This window comes from Phyllobates terribilis, unplaced genomic scaffold (genome assembly GCF_046119375.1).
Source record: "Phyllobates terribilis strain yellow unplaced genomic scaffold, ASM4611937v1 Scaffold_2__4_contigs__length_985480577, whole genome shotgun sequence".
Lineage (NCBI taxonomy): Eukaryota > Metazoa > Chordata > Amphibia > Anura > Dendrobatidae > Phyllobates > Phyllobates terribilis.
In genome coordinates, this window is record NW_027362762.1 from 969,092,883 (window position 1) to 969,108,153 (window position 15,271).

The 15,271-nt window shown below is 45.1% G+C and overlaps 1 protein-coding gene across 3 annotated transcripts; it reads right to left on the bottom strand.

The window, feature by feature from the left end:
* Positions 1–4,448: 4,448 nt before the first annotated feature.
* FBXO40 (F-box protein 40) lies at positions 4,449–14,658 on the bottom strand. Of its 3 annotated transcripts, XM_073668695.1 has the most exons (5): positions 13,527–14,205; positions 12,238–12,307; positions 11,616–11,663; positions 5,786–7,678; positions 4,449–4,920 (listed from the first exon to the last, which is right to left on the bottom strand). In XM_073668695.1, the coding sequence occupies exons 3-5, from the start codon at positions 11,616–11,618 to the stop codon at positions 4,717–4,719; spliced, it is 2,100 nt and encodes a 699-aa protein (XP_073524796.1). In that variant the 5' UTR covers positions 11,619–11,663; positions 12,238–12,307; positions 13,527–14,205; the 3' UTR covers positions 4,449–4,716. The 3 variants fall into 3 exon arrangements, with proteins under 3 accessions (XP_073524796.1, XP_073524798.1, XP_073524797.1); XM_073668697.1 differs by lacking the exons at positions 12,238–12,307; positions 13,527–14,205 and adding an exon at positions 14,595–14,658; XM_073668696.1 differs by lacking the exon at positions 12,238–12,307.
* Between the last annotated feature and the right edge of the window lie 613 nt (positions 14,659–15,271).

Consider the following 15,271-nt stretch of genomic DNA (forward strand, 5'->3'; position numbering starts at 1 on the left):
TATTATATAGAGTCATTACACGCAGAGGGATCTATTATATAGAGTCATTACACACAGAGGGATCTATTTCACGTGTTTATTTCTGTTAATGTTGATGATTATGGCTTACAGCCAATGAAAACACAAAAGTAATTATCTCAGTAAATTAGAATACTTTATAACAACAGCTTGAAAAATAATTTTAAATTCGAAATGTATGATCAGTAAATGCCTCAATACTTGGTCGGGCTCCTTGTGCATCAATTACTGCATCAATGCGGCAATGTGGCATGGAGGGATCAGCCTGTGGCATGGAGGGATCAGCCTGTGGCATGGAGGGATCAGCCTGTGGCATGAAGGTGATCAGCCTGTGGCATGGAGGGATCAGCCTGTGGCATGGAGGGATCAGCCTGTGGCCCTGCTGAGGGGTTATGGAAGCCCAGGTGGCTTTGATAGCCCCCTTCAGGTCGTCTGCATTGTTGGGTCTGGGGTCTCATCTTCCTCTTGACAATACCCCATAGATTCTCTATAATAGATCCTCTATGGGGTTAAGGTCAGGCGAGTTTGCGGACAATCAAGCACAGTGATCCTGTTGTGTGTAAACCAGGTATTGGTACTTTTGGCCGTGTGAACAGGGGCCAAGTCCTGCTGGAGAATGACATTTCCATCTCCAAAAAGCTTGTCGGCAGAGGGAAGCATGAAGTGCTGTAAAATGTCCTGGTAGACGGCTGCGCTGACTTTGGTCTTGATAAAACACAGTGGACCTCCACCAGCAGATGACATGGCCCCCAAACCATCACCGATTGTGGAGACGTCACACTAGACCTCCAGCAGCTTGGATTGTGGCCTCTCCACTCTTCCTCCAGACTCTGGGACCTTGATTTCCAAATAAAAATGCTAAATTTACTTTCATCTGAAAATAGCACCTTGGAGCACTGAGAACAGTCCAGGTCGTCTTCTCCTTGGCCCAGGGAAGACGCTTCTGGCGTTGTCTATTGGTCATGAGTGGCCTGACACAAGGAATGCGACACTTGTAGCCCATGTCCTGGATACGTCTGTGTGTGGAGGCTCTTGAGGCAATGACTCCAGCAGCAGTCCACTCCTAGTGAATCTCCCCCACATTTTTGAATGGCCTTTTCTTAATAATCCTTTCAAGGCTGCGGTTATCCCGGTTGCTTGTGCACCTTTTCCTTCCACTCAACTTTCCATTAATCTGCTTGGATACAGCACTCTGTAAGCAGCCAGTTTCTGTAGCAATGACCTTTTGTGGCTTACCCTCCTTGTGGAGTGTGTCAATGACTGCCTTCTGGACATCTGTCAAGTCAGCAGTCTTCCCCATGATTGTGGAGCCTACTGAAACAGACTAAGCGACCTTTTAAAATGCGTATGAAGCCTTTGCAGGAGATTTTTGGTAATTATTCTAATTTACTGAGATAGAGTTTTGTGTTTTCATTGGCTATAAGTCATAATCATTAACAGAAATAAACACGTGAAATAGATCCCTCTGTGTGTAATGACTCTATATAATAGATCCCTCTGCGTGTAATGCCTCTATATAATAGATCCCTCTGCGTGTAATGCCTCTATATAATAGATCTCTCTGTGTAATGACTATATAATAGATCCCTCTGTCTGTAATGACTCTATAGAATAGATCCCTGTGTGTAATGACTCTATAGAATAGATCCCTGTGTGTAATGACTCTATAGAATAGATCCCTCTGCGTGTAATGACTCTATAGAATAGATCCCTCTGCGTGTAATGACTCTATATAATAGATCCCTCTGTGTGTAATGACTCTATATAATAGATCCCTCTGTGTGTAATGACTCTATATAATAGATCCCTCTGCGTGTAATGATTCTATATAATAGATCCCTCTGCGTGTAATGACTCTATATAATAGATCCCTCTGTGTGTAATGACTCTATATAATAGATCCCTGTGTCTAATGACTCTATATAATAGATCCCTCTGCGTGTAATGACTCTATATAATAGATCCCTCTGCGTGTAATGACTCTATATAATAGATCCCTCTGCGTGTAATGACTCTATATAATAGATCCCTCTGCGTGTAATGACTCTATATAATAGATCCCTCTGCGTGTAATGACTCTATATAATAGATCCCCCTGCGTTTAATGACTCTATATAATAGATCCCCCTGCGTGTAATGACTCTATATAATAGATCCCTCTGCGTGTAATGACTCTATATAATAGATCTGTGTGTAATGACTCTATATAATAGATCCCTGTGTGTAATGACTCTATATAATAGATCCCTCTGTGTGTAATGACTCTATATAATAGATCCCTCTGCGTGTAATGACTCTATATAATAGATCCCTCTGCGTGTAATGACTCTATATAATAGATCCCTCTGCGTGTAATGACTCTATATAATAGATCCCTCTGCGTGTAATGACTCTATATAATAGATTCCCCTGCGTGTAATGACTCTATATAATAGATCCCCCTGCGTGTAACGACTCTATATAATAGATCCCCCGGCGTGTAACGACTCTATATAATAGATCCCCCTGCGTGTAATGACTCTATATAATAGATCCCTCTGCGTGTAATGACTCTATATAATAGATCTCTGTGTGTAATGACTCTATATAATAGATCCCTGTGTGTAATGACTCTATATAATAGATCCCTCTGCGTGTAATGACTCTATATAATAGATCTCTGTGTGTAATGACTCTATATAATAGATCCCTGTGTGTAATGACTCTATATAATAGATCCCTCTGTGTGTAATGACTCTATATAATAGATCCCTCTGCGTGTAATGACTCTATATAATAGATCCCTCTGCATGTAATGACTCTATATAATAGATTCCCCTGCGTGTAACGACTCTATATAATAGATCCCCCGGCGTGTAACGACTCTATATAATAGATCCCCCGGCGTGTAACGACTTTATATAATAGATCCCCCGGCGTGTAACGACTCTATATAATAGATCCCTCGGCGTGTAACGACTCTATATAATAGATCCCTCGGCGTGTAACGACTCTATATAATAGATCCCTCTGCGTGTAATGACTCTATATAATAGATCCCTCGGCGTGTAACGACTCTATATAATAGATCCCTCTGCGTGTAATGACTCTATATAATAGATCCCTCTGTGTGTAATGACTCTATATAATAGATCCCTCTGTGTGTAATGACTCTATATAATATAGGACTTTCACTTTTTGTATTGAAGAACTGAAATAAATTCGCTTTTCGATGATATTCTAATTTAGTGAGATGCGCCTGTAGGTCTATAGCGACTTTCTAATGCTGTATCTGCCTTATTCCGAGATCTCTGCACCTGTCAGTGAATGAGAACATTCCTCGATCCTGACCTAATTCTGCTGACAGCTGAGGGTTTGTTACAATTGTATCCAGTAGGGACTGCAGTCTTCATCCATTTTACCTGCACTGGTAACAAACTATAGGAGAAAAATCCATCCTGATGTGTTTGTCTACCAGACTGGATACATAGTGCCAAACCCTCAGCTGTGAGCAGTATGTTCAGATTTGGTCTCTGGATGTAGCAGGGAAGATCCTACAAGCAGCGGTCGGTCCTGTAAGGGCAGAAGAATTTCAGTTTAAAGGGTCTGATTCATTATTGTGTCTTTTTTTTTTATCTTTTTTCAGTTTTGAGTCTTTTTTTGTGTTTTGCAACAAAGTCTTTTTATTTATTTATTTTGACGCTTATTTTCTACTTGTCTGTCTGCGTTTTTCTCTCTTTGTCCTTATCAGTTTTGTAATCCAGTTTGCTGTAAATTCATTATTTGCAGCTTTTTTTTTTTTTTTTTATAAAGTCACATTTTAATTGCCCAAATCTGTTCGTCGTCTCGGGTGATTAATTATTTTTTTTTACACGTTAGGAATCTTAGCGCCACAAGCGAAAAGGTAACAAATCCTGAGTCTTTTTGCTCTAAAAAGTTGCAAAGAAAGTAAAAGATAAAGGGCCGGATTCATTATGGCATATGCACCTGTGTTTTTGGTGTTCTCGTGAGGTTTTCACTCAGTTCTTTCTTCTTTTCATTTTCACCTTTCTAAAGTCTATTTTCTGTTCTGCTGTTTCCTCATCTTCTCCGTCGTGAGCGGAGTTTTAGTTTTCGGCTAATTCATCAATGGCGACTTTTTAAAAAGTTGTAAAATTTGTTGCAACAGTCCTGCAGTCTCCTCCGGAGTGATTTTATGGGCGCCAGGCATTTTGGAGCAATTTTTGCACCATTTTATGATACGTGTGACTTACTGCAAAAAAAAAAAAAAAAAAAAAAAAACAGGTGAAAGACGATAATAAAAGGACATTGTGTAAAATTCATGGACCGCGGCGCCATTTTGAAGAATGTGGCGCTAAAAACAACTAATGCCACAAAGACTAAAAGAAAAGAGACTTAACACAAATGATGAATCAGGGTCAAATAGGAAGAACATTTTTTTTAATTTCAGCATAATTCTAGAACCCGCCGGCGCCATATCCAAGAATCTGCAACAACAACCACCAACGAATAACACAAAAAAAAGAAAAGCAACTAAAAAAAACATCACGAATAATAAATTCACGTTCATACTGTGTTAGAACTTTTCAGCTTCCTTCACATTGATGAGAAATCCTCGCTAAGTCGTAATCATCCGGTTCCATCTTGCTCTAGATGGGTGGGTGAGGGGCGGAGTCTGCTGACTTTCCCAAGCTCCGCCCCTGAAGTGGGTGTGGTCGATCAGGATCTCCGCTTGCTCCGCAGGTGCAGCAGACTTTCCTGCTTCTGCTCCTTCTCGGGGCCGTACAGACTGGGGAGCTGGAACGGATCCCTCTTCTGCTCCGGGGTGTTATAAGGACAAACCTTCAGATGCTCAGACATGGAGGCGATGTCAGCGAGCGTCCACTGCTTCACCGGAGAGAAGAGGCTGCTGAAATTCCAGACCTGAAACACAAGGAACGGACGGTGTCACAAAGGGTTAATCAAAAATAGTGCTCGACAAAAAATGGCTGCTATGGAGCTTTTGGGGAGAGGGGTCAAGTCTTGTAGGGCTCATCCCTTCCAGAATTAGATGGTGAAAATATAAGCAAGACTACAATGGGGAGAGAGGTTGGTCCAAGGATTGGGGTAAACAAGCAGCGAGCTCTTCTGTCTTGGGGTAAATATCAGCATCAAAAAGGAGCAAATTTTAATCTAAAGTCATCTAAAATAGAAAATGAAGCAACTCTGCAAATAGTTTTCAATAAAAACCTTCTACCATTTTGCTTCCCCTACGAGTCTCCATGGTAACAGACTACAATCTGATTCCGTAGTCAGACTTGCTTCCATCCAGTAAATTCACACACAGCAGATCTGATGGTGAAATATCCGCCCCAGTCCTCACATATCTGCACTGGTAGAAGAATTCAGAATGATGGTAGAGATGGAAGATCAGGGGATCAGACTACACAGGGATTGTTTGTAGTCTGTAACCATGGAGACACATAGGTCTGCAGAGGAGCTGTATAGACAGGAGATATTTAAATCAAAGCTATTTGTAAAGTTTTTATGCAATGTGACATTTCTAATAATTGCTAATGTAATAATTGCTATATTTCAGCCCACATTTAGTAATAAGACGGACCTTCCATCATGGTGGCAGAATGACCCCATATTTGTTTCCTGCCTCTTTCCATGACCCCAACTGCTGACACTGCCGTTCCTCTGGGGAGTTGTCTGCAGCACCCAGAAGTAAAATGGACCAATCAGAGCTGGGCTTCCTCTCCAGGGGCGTGGTCTGCCTTCATGGTACCTATGTTCTGTAACCCACCTTCTTACGGCATCTCCAAGATGTTCCTCCGTGTGAGTAAGTCTTCTTCTCCCAGTATAGATGAACCATCCCCCTCTCCTGTAACAGCGAGGCGCAGATATCTCTCATGAGGGAGGACACCTGTGAGAGCTGACACAGGCTGAAGCTGTCCAGGAAGCCAGCAATGTGCTGTAGGACCTCCAGTGGTAAGTTACTGAGAGAGTCCTTGCTCTTCCCTCGGTGGCTTCTGGACAGATTGGGTTTTACACCTTCATATAAAGTCTCATCCACCAGAGGTTTCATTGCAAACGTCTTCATGTGTTTGCTGTAGATGACCTGTGACCTTTGCCCTGCGGTCTGAAACCTGGTCATTATGAAGGTGCAACCCAAGTAGGAAAGCGGGCAACGCTGCTGGAACCAGCCATCCAGGCAGGACTGTATGTCCGAGTGGACATTCCTGAAATGTGACGCAATCTCGTCCCGGCGGAAGAAGAGGTTACAAGAGAAGGTGAAGGAGGAGTTGGACTTGTTGTGTCTCGTGCTCACACATTCGCTCTCGATGTCCAAGTACAGACCTAAACTTCTCATCTTCTTCTTGGCAAGAAGATCTAATAGAACAGTCTTGTTGGTGAAGGGATTGCCTCCGAAGTTGTATGTCTGGGTTCCTAAGTCAATGAGCAAGCCATCGAGCGCCTTCATCTGAGACACGGCGTGACCCCTCAGCTCCCTCTCTAGAGCCACTAATAAAGTAGTGCTAATAGTTTCGGTCAGTGGCAACTTGTCTACTGGGATTCCCAGGTCAGAGGTGTCCACCAGTTTCTCAGCTTTCTCCTTCTTGCTGCGTTCTTCCCCCAGTTTCGCCCTCCTGCCACAGTAGCTGGTCGGTACCTTGAAGGTGCACACGGTCTTCACCTCTTGGGCTTCCAGTTTGCCATAAACGAAGTCCTTCTCTTTGGGGGTGCACGCAGCAATCTGTCCGAATCTTATCAGCATGCTGCCATGGTGCACCAGGTACATGTTGAAACTCCCACAATCCACCTCAGTTTTCAGTCTTTCCAGGACTCCCTCTTGCCATGGAGCAAACCCTGTCTTCTCGAGATCGGCCATCGATAGCTTTGCAACGTCTTCTGCTCTTTTGCCTTCGTTTGGTTCTTGATTTTTCTCGGTTTCTACTTTGGGTTTGTTGCTGGGTGTTTTGCTTGTGTCAGGGAGTTTGCTGCCAGTCGGGACAGTACCGGACTGCAGATACTTGGCCGCATTCATCTCTTTGCTAAATATAGTGTCCCACATTTTGAATTTATCTAAATCCATGTCATCCTGTCCCCGAGCCAAGGCCTCTCGCTCATACTGAGTCAGGCCAACCATCTGACCATTGTCCACCTTCTCAGGATCTGAACCCCCAACTGCACCCTCCTCCTGTTCCGGCTCGGATGGATCTAAAATGATTGTGTCTTTTGGATCCTCGGAAAGTTCTGGATAAAGTTCGGCCATTTTCAGGGAGCTAAAGAGAATCTTCTGGTCTCTCAATGTCAGGGCCACATCTAGACATTCCTCTCCAATCTCCTCCTGCAGGAGATTCTTGTAAAGCGTCTGGGGCTTGAGGATAGTCGGCCAGCGGTTCCAGTCCATGGAACAGCAGACCACGCTTGCTGGACAGACCTTCAAATGTTTTGCCTGCTTGCATCGAGACATTGAGAAAGGGCAGCCAAATACAGAGTTCAGGCATGGCACCCACTCATTGGGGCACAGAAGACTATGTTCATCTTCTTTGCACATGTGGAAGGTGGCACCGCAGTGCAGTTTGCAGCTGATTACGATACAGGAGACACCAGTATTGACGGGAGCATTGCAGCGCTTGTTGAAGCAGTTCTGGCAGTGCCGATGCTGTCCTGGTGGAGGCCGCTGGGTCCTTCCCTAAGAGTCAATACAAAAAACAAGTGGTAAAATCAAATATTTAATGAAACACTTAATATATAACACTTACTATATGAAATAACACATAAGAAGAAGCAGCAGCATAGAGGACATTATACAACTGTACTGAACATAGTAGCTGTGAATCCTGCATTGGGTTTGATAAAACACTTACTAGAAGGTTGCATCATGGGAAAAAATGTACAGCAGTACTGGGCAGTGTAGCTGTGAATCCAGCACTCAGATAAAACACTTACTGGAAATCTGAACCATGGAGCATACTAAACAGTAGTAGTGATCAATGTATCTGTGAATCTAGCACTGGGGTGAGAAAAAAAACAACATACTAGAAAGTATCAATATCATGGAGGGCATTATACAACAGTACTGAGCAGTGTAGCTGTAAATACAGCACTATGTGATAAACTTACTAGACAGTTGCATCATGGAGGATAATATACAGCAGCATAGAGGACAATATGCAGCAGTACTGAACAGGGTAGCTGTGAATACAGCACTGAGATAAAACACTGACTATAAAAGCTGATCCATGAAGAACTATAAAGAGTAGTACTGAGCAGTGTATCTGTGAATCCAACACTGGGATGAGATAAAATACTTACTAGAAAGCAGCAGCATAGAGGACATTATATAGCAGGAATGAGCACTGTAGCTGTAAATCCAGTTCAGAAAACCAACATTTCTATTATTTCACAACGTAAGATCCAGTGTTCTTGCATACTTTTAGATACACAGTGGGTAAAGAAAGTATTCAGACCCCTTTATATGTTTCACTCTTTGTTTCATTGCAGCCATTTGGTAAATTCTTAAAAAAAACATTTTTTTTTCTCATTAAAGTCCACTCTGCGCCCCATCTTGACTGAAAAACCCCCCAGAAATGTAGAATTTTTTACAAATTTATTAAAAAGGAAAAACTGAAATATCCCATGGTCGTAAGTATTCAGCCCCTTTGCTCAGACACATATTTAAGTCTCATGCTGTCCATTTCCTTGTGATCCTCCTTGAGATGGTTCTACTCTTCATTGGAGTCCAGCTGTTTAATTAAACTAATAGGACTTGATTTGGAAAGGCACACACCTGTCTATATAAGACCTCACAGCTCACAGTGCATGTCAGACCAAATGAGAATCATGAGCTCAAAGGAACTGCCCAAGGAGCTCAGAGACAGAATTGTGGCAAGGAACAGATCTGGCCAAGATTACAAAAGAATTTCTGCATTACTCAAGGTTCCTAAGAGCACAGTGGCCTCCATAATCCTTAAATGGAAGAAGTTTGGGACCAACAGAAGTCTTCCTAGACCTGGCCGTCCGCCAAACTGAGCAATCGTGGGAGAAGAGCCTTGGTGAGAGGTAAATAATGTTACGCACACGCCCGGACTGACTGGCGTGAGCATGATTAGTGATCCCACTGGACCATGAACCGAGGAGTGCCTGGAGGGGCGTAACTAAGTATCAACTCGGTCCGACCAAGGTCACACAGCGGCTCAGTCGACTCCGTGAACCAGGGAGGAACCGAGCAGATGGCCCAGGTGCTACTCCAGGTCAGACCCCGGTCACAGCTGTTGACCCACATCGGGGAATGCAGGAACAGGCAGGTTAGACTGGCATACAGACAGTTGGGCACTGGCAGGCACGGCTGGCATGCAGACAGGCGGGCACTGGCAGGTAGGAACGCAGGCAGGATAGGGACCAGTACAGACAGGGACACAGGAACGGAGCCGCAGATGCGGTGAACAAGCAGAGCAGAGCGAAACCGCCCGTGCGGTGAGCAAGCAAGCAGAGCAGAACGAAACCGCAGGTGCGGTGAGCAAGCAAGCCGAGCAGAGCGGAACCGCAGGTGCGGTGAACAAGCAAGCAGAGCAGAGCGGAACGGAACCGCAGGTGCGGTGAACAAGGAGAGCAGAGCGGAACCACAGGTGCGGTGAACAAGCAGAGCAGAACAGAGCAGAAGGTGCAGGCAGACAGGACAGGGCTCTGTTCACATGGAACAGACTGGAAAATACAGGAAGATAGTTAGAACACAGGAGGTAGATACGGAGGCAGGGAAACGGGACAAGCAGAACCAGATACACACAAGGTACTTACAATGAAGTAGCGAGTGGACACAAAACTCACAAACAGAAGTACAGAGACAACGAGTTGGAGTTAGGTGCAGGTTCAGACACTGCAGGAAAAGGGAATGTTCGAACATAGAGACAAACAGGTAACGGGCTAGGACACTGTTCAGACAGGAACTGAACCAGGAACGAGCCTGGGAACTCAGCGCCCAGGGTGGCGGAAAGAGACTAGAAGTCACAGATACAGGCAACAGGCCTGGGTATACAGCCCCCAAGGTGGCGGAACAGACAAGATACAGGACAGGACCTGGCAACTCAGTTGCACAGAACACACTGAAAGAAAGTGTTGCTCAGGCACCCCCTACTGGGTGGAGGGGGTTTAAGTATCCAGTGACTCACAGCAATAGGCTGGGGAGGCATTAGGAGTGCGCACACAGTAACTATAAGAATCAGGCAGTAGCCGTGCCGCCGCCCTAAGCGATCAGACAAGAGACACAGCAGGTACTGGAGCAAAGTGTGCAGCCTGGATTGATAGGTAAGATGGCGATCTTGCATGGTGGGAGGTGGTAAGCCATGCCAGCACGCCGCCAGGGATGTTACAAAGAAGAACCCCAAGATCACTGTGGCTGAGCTCCAGAGATGCAGTAGGGAGATGGGAGAAAGTTGAACAAAGTCAACTATCACTGCAGCCCTCCACCAGTCGGGCCTTTATGGCAGAGTGGCCCGACGGAAGCCTCTCCTCAGTGCAAGACATATGAAAGCCCGCATAGAGTTTGCTCAAAAACACACGAAGGACTCCCAGACTATGAGAAATAAGATTCTCTCGTCTGATGAGACGAAGATAGAACTTTTTGGTGATAATTCTAAGCGGTATGTGTGGAGAAAACCAGGCACTGCTCATCACCTGCCCAATACAATCCCAACAGTGAAACATGGTGGTGGCAGCATCATGCTATGGAGGTGTTTTTCAGCTGCAGGGGCAGGATGACTGGTTGCAATTGAAGGAAACCTGAATGCAGTCAAGTACAGAGATATCCTGGATGAAAACTTCTTCCAGAGTGCTGTGGACCTCAGACTTGGCCGAAGGTTCACCTTCCAACAAGACAATGACCCTAAGCACACAGCTAAAATAACAAAGGAGTGGCTTCAGAACAACTCTGACCATTCTTGACCTAAACCCAATTGAGCATCTCTGGAGAGACCTGAAAATGGCTGTCCACCAACGTTCACCATCCAACCTGATGGAACTGGAGAGGATCTGCAAGGAAGAATGGCCGAGGAACCCCAAAATCCAGGGGTGAAAAACTTGTTGCATCATTCCCAAGAAGACTCATGGCTGTACTAGCTCAAAAGGGGGCTTCTACTCAATACTGAGCAAAGGGGCTGAATATTTATGACCATGTGATATTTCAGTTTTTTCAGTTCTTTTTTAAGAAATTTACAAAAATTTCTACATTCGTTTTTTTTCAGTCAAGATGGGGTGCAGAGTGGACTTTAATGAGAAAAAAAAATGAACTTTAGAGTTTACCAAATGGCTGCAATGAAACAAAGAGTGAAAAATTTAGAAGTGGTCTGAATACTTTCCATACCCACTGTATACTGAGTATAACTCCAATCACTACCAAAGCTCAGATACCGGTTAATTTCACCAGTGAATTATGGGAGGTTTGGATGTGACTGGAGCAGAAAATGTCACCCAAGCTCTGTACAAGCAGTTTTCATGAAGATTTAACTAGTAAAATGCAGCATAGTGTTAAGATACATATAAAACTGTGAGACACCGGCCCCAAACTAGACTGCCCCCTAGAGACCACTAGTTTAATGGGTGTTATGGTAGTGATACTGGGTGATGGCACTCACCATGGTCTGTTAGTCTTCACCTCCAGCCAGGAATTATTCAGATCTCATCTGTGAATAGAGAATTTTATAATAACTTATCATAAAAAAAGGTACAGGTTCAGGCGACTGCTCAGTACATGAGGAATAACAATATTTCCTTGTTTCCTGAATTTTCACCAGTTTTCTCCTTTCTAACGTTCAATTATCTTTGAGCTACTGGTGGAGCCCATCTGCTGTGATGTTTCCCATACACAACACACAGACATGAGGGATTCCTGTTCTCTTTTCTATATCAAGCAACTGTTCAGTAGCAGCAGCAGCATGAAGGACATTATGCAGCAGGATTGAGCAGTGTAGCTGTGAATTCAGCTCTGGGGTGAGACAAACACTTATTAGAAACAGCAGCACCATAAAGGACATTATAAAAACAGTACTAACTAGTATAGCTGTAAATCCAGTCTTTAAGTGAGAAAAAACAATTACTATAAGTAGCAGCAGTAGCATGGACAATATTATACAGCAGTGTTTAGCAGCGTAGATGCGAGTCAAGCGCTGGGGTGAGAAGTCACTAGACGCAGCTGCAGCAGCATGGATGACATTGGGCAGCAGTAATGAGCCGTGTAGCTGTGTATAAAACACTTACTCTTACTAGAAAGCAGTGTCATGGAGAACATTGTACAGCAGTACTGAGAAGTGTAGCTGTGAATCCAGCACTGTGGTGAGATAAAGTAAAGCACTTCTCAGATATCAGCAGCAGAATGGAGGACATTACAGAGCAGTACAGAGAAGTATTGCTGTGAATCCAGCTCTGGGGTTAGATTAAATACTCACTTGGAGCAGCGGCAGGATGGAGGACAGTAAACAGCAGTACTGAGGTGTGTTGCTGTAAATTCAGCTCTGAGTGAGATAAAAAAAAAAAAAAAAACCACTTCGGGCTCATTCAGATGTCCGTGTAAATCGGTCTGATGTTGGACTGCAATGCACGGACTGGCCAAGAGTCTCCCGACCGGAGCGTGGCGGCTTCCAGCATTTCTATGATCCCTTAGGCCATGTTCACCAAATCTTTTGAGGAGTGGAATAACAGATATAAAACATTCAGGTCCCGGTTACTTGTATTTTTTTTTTCCTTTCATTTCTTCAGTTTCCATCTTATGTATTTTCAGGGGAAAAAAAAAATTTAAGAACGGAAACTTCAGTTTGTGCAAATCCTTCTTGCGCAGGACGCCTTGTTCTTCCTCACACTGAAGATCAATCTTAATGACATGAGCTGGACGTTTGGGGGTTACTGTCCGTCTGCAGAATACCCTGATGGTATTACATGGATAAATATCTGCAGCCGGACGACGCCCAACATCCAGCCAATGTCATAAAGAACAAGGAGTCCTGGAGGTGATGATCCAACTCCGGAGCCCTGATCTCCCATCATCCCGTCTGTCTGGGATCACAAGAGACAGAAGGATCCGCACAAGCCTCATACACAGAAGATCTGGGGTCAGGTCTCCATGATGTTTGGCACAACCTCCTCCCGAGATCCTCCATAACCTGTGTACAAGTGATGAGAAGGAGGTGACGGGCGGTCACCAGATACGGACGATGGAGGCGACGGGCAGTCACCAGATACCAATGGGATTTACATTTCTCTTTACATTTTTTTTTCACAACTATAAGCTTTTCTACATAGCTTTTCACATCTGCAGCATTTTCTCCACACCTAAGACTTTTGCACCGTCCTGTATTTTCCCGTGCTTCGCCCCTAGTGCCCCTCAGTGCACATCCTTTGTGTCATGACCATTGTGCCCTCTGTACCCTTCCTCGTATTTCCCGTGCCCACTGTTGCCTCCTCGGTCCATTCTGTGTCACCTCCTCACATGTAGCTCTGTCTGTGCCCGCTATGATGTAGCCCCGTCACCCCTCAGTTCTGGGCCTCCTCACCTGTCCCCGGGGGTCCGGTCACTTTCCTGCCTCCTTTGCCCTCATTGTGGTGGGCTGTGCAGCCGCTCGCCGTGTGGCACAGGACGGTCATGTGGACATTTATAAATAGCCGCCCCGGTCACCATGTGCCGTCTCCGCTTACACGGCTGCTGCTTCCATTAACCCTCTGCAGCAGCGGCTCATGTCTGTGTCCAGGGGTATAATACAGAGACCTGGAGGGAGATAGGGGGGCAACAACACAGACGCTCCCGGCACAGAGTCACCGGGGCCGAGTTCTTACCACATTGTCTAGTTATTAAAAATCTTCCATCTGTGAAGAGTTTGTCAATTTCCCTGCAGCCCCCCGGGGTGGGGGGCTACAGGCCCAGAATGGACAAGAACTGTGCACGACCCGAACAGCAACACCGACACCATGAGCAATGATTTATCAGTATGGGCGGACCGCACAGAATTCGTTTTGGGGTCTGACATCCAGGCTGCCATTTTAGTTATTGAATGTTACAGCAGTCTGCCCATTAACTCATTCATGACCAAGTGTTTTTTTTTTTTAGTTTGTTATAAAGTTTTGCAAGATTTAGTGTAATTGATGACTTACTATAAAAGGCTTCAGAGCCTTCAGCGGCCCCCCACAGATCACTTCTAAATGGTTAAACCGCCGGCACCTGCCCGGTATGAGGAGTAATGTTCTATTGTCACACAGGGGTTAAGTCTTGATTCTGCCCTTCAAAACGTCACCACTAGGGGGAGCTCTGTGCACAGGGATGAATACAGCTCTCAGTATGTCGCCACATGTACAGAAAGTCCCCTAGCGGCCATTTCTGAGCCCAAGTTTCAGGCTGTGCGACTGCCACAGTTCTGATCATCCATAGAAAAATGAGTGACAGCGGATAAATGAGCCAATCGCTGCGGTACATGAGAAACTCAGATCGAGCGCAGCTCCTGCAGTTAATAAATAAGTTTATTAAATATGACAAATCAAGTCTGAGACTTTCAGTCCCTGAGAGCGGCAGTGAGACGTGCCGAGCGCTCCGCAATAAGACGATGACGAGCGCTCCGCAGCCTCGCTACCTGGCGTTACGGCGCAGTTCGGACGTCGCCTTTATGTCGCTCTCCATCTGGCCAATCTGCCGCGTTATCTGCCGTATGAGAACCTGGAAAGGAGAAGAGAAAGTGCGAGATGTGAGACGGGTAACAGAACTACATGTCCCAGCAGACCCAGACAAAGATCAGCTGCAGCAGAAGTTCACATACTGACCCACAGCTGAGGGTTTGCTACAAATCACTTCTAGACTTCATTGTACCAAACCTCCAGCTGTGATCAGCAGACCTTCAATATGTTCTATTCACTGGCAGCGAGCAGAGATCTTAGCTTGATGATGTTTTCAGCACTGACCCTCCCCTTATATCTGTACCCGGCTATTATGCCCCCCACCCCCACCGCGTGCCCCTCGCTCACATCCACGTGCCGCTGACAGATGGACAGTCCGATCCGTGCATAGTCCCTCTGGTGCACGCTGCTGCCACCTGCTGGACGATCCATGGAACAGCGGCGTTCAGGCCCTTTCCTTCTGCACAAACCCTGAAGGAAGGAAAAGTCCAATATAAAGTTCAACACGTGGGAAATAAACAAAAAACAAAAACTAAGTACACCCTCTGAGTTTATTTACATATGACAACGATTACACAGGTTTGTAACTAAAAAGCGGTTTGATTATTTTCATATAATTTGCATGTATTTTGGGGTT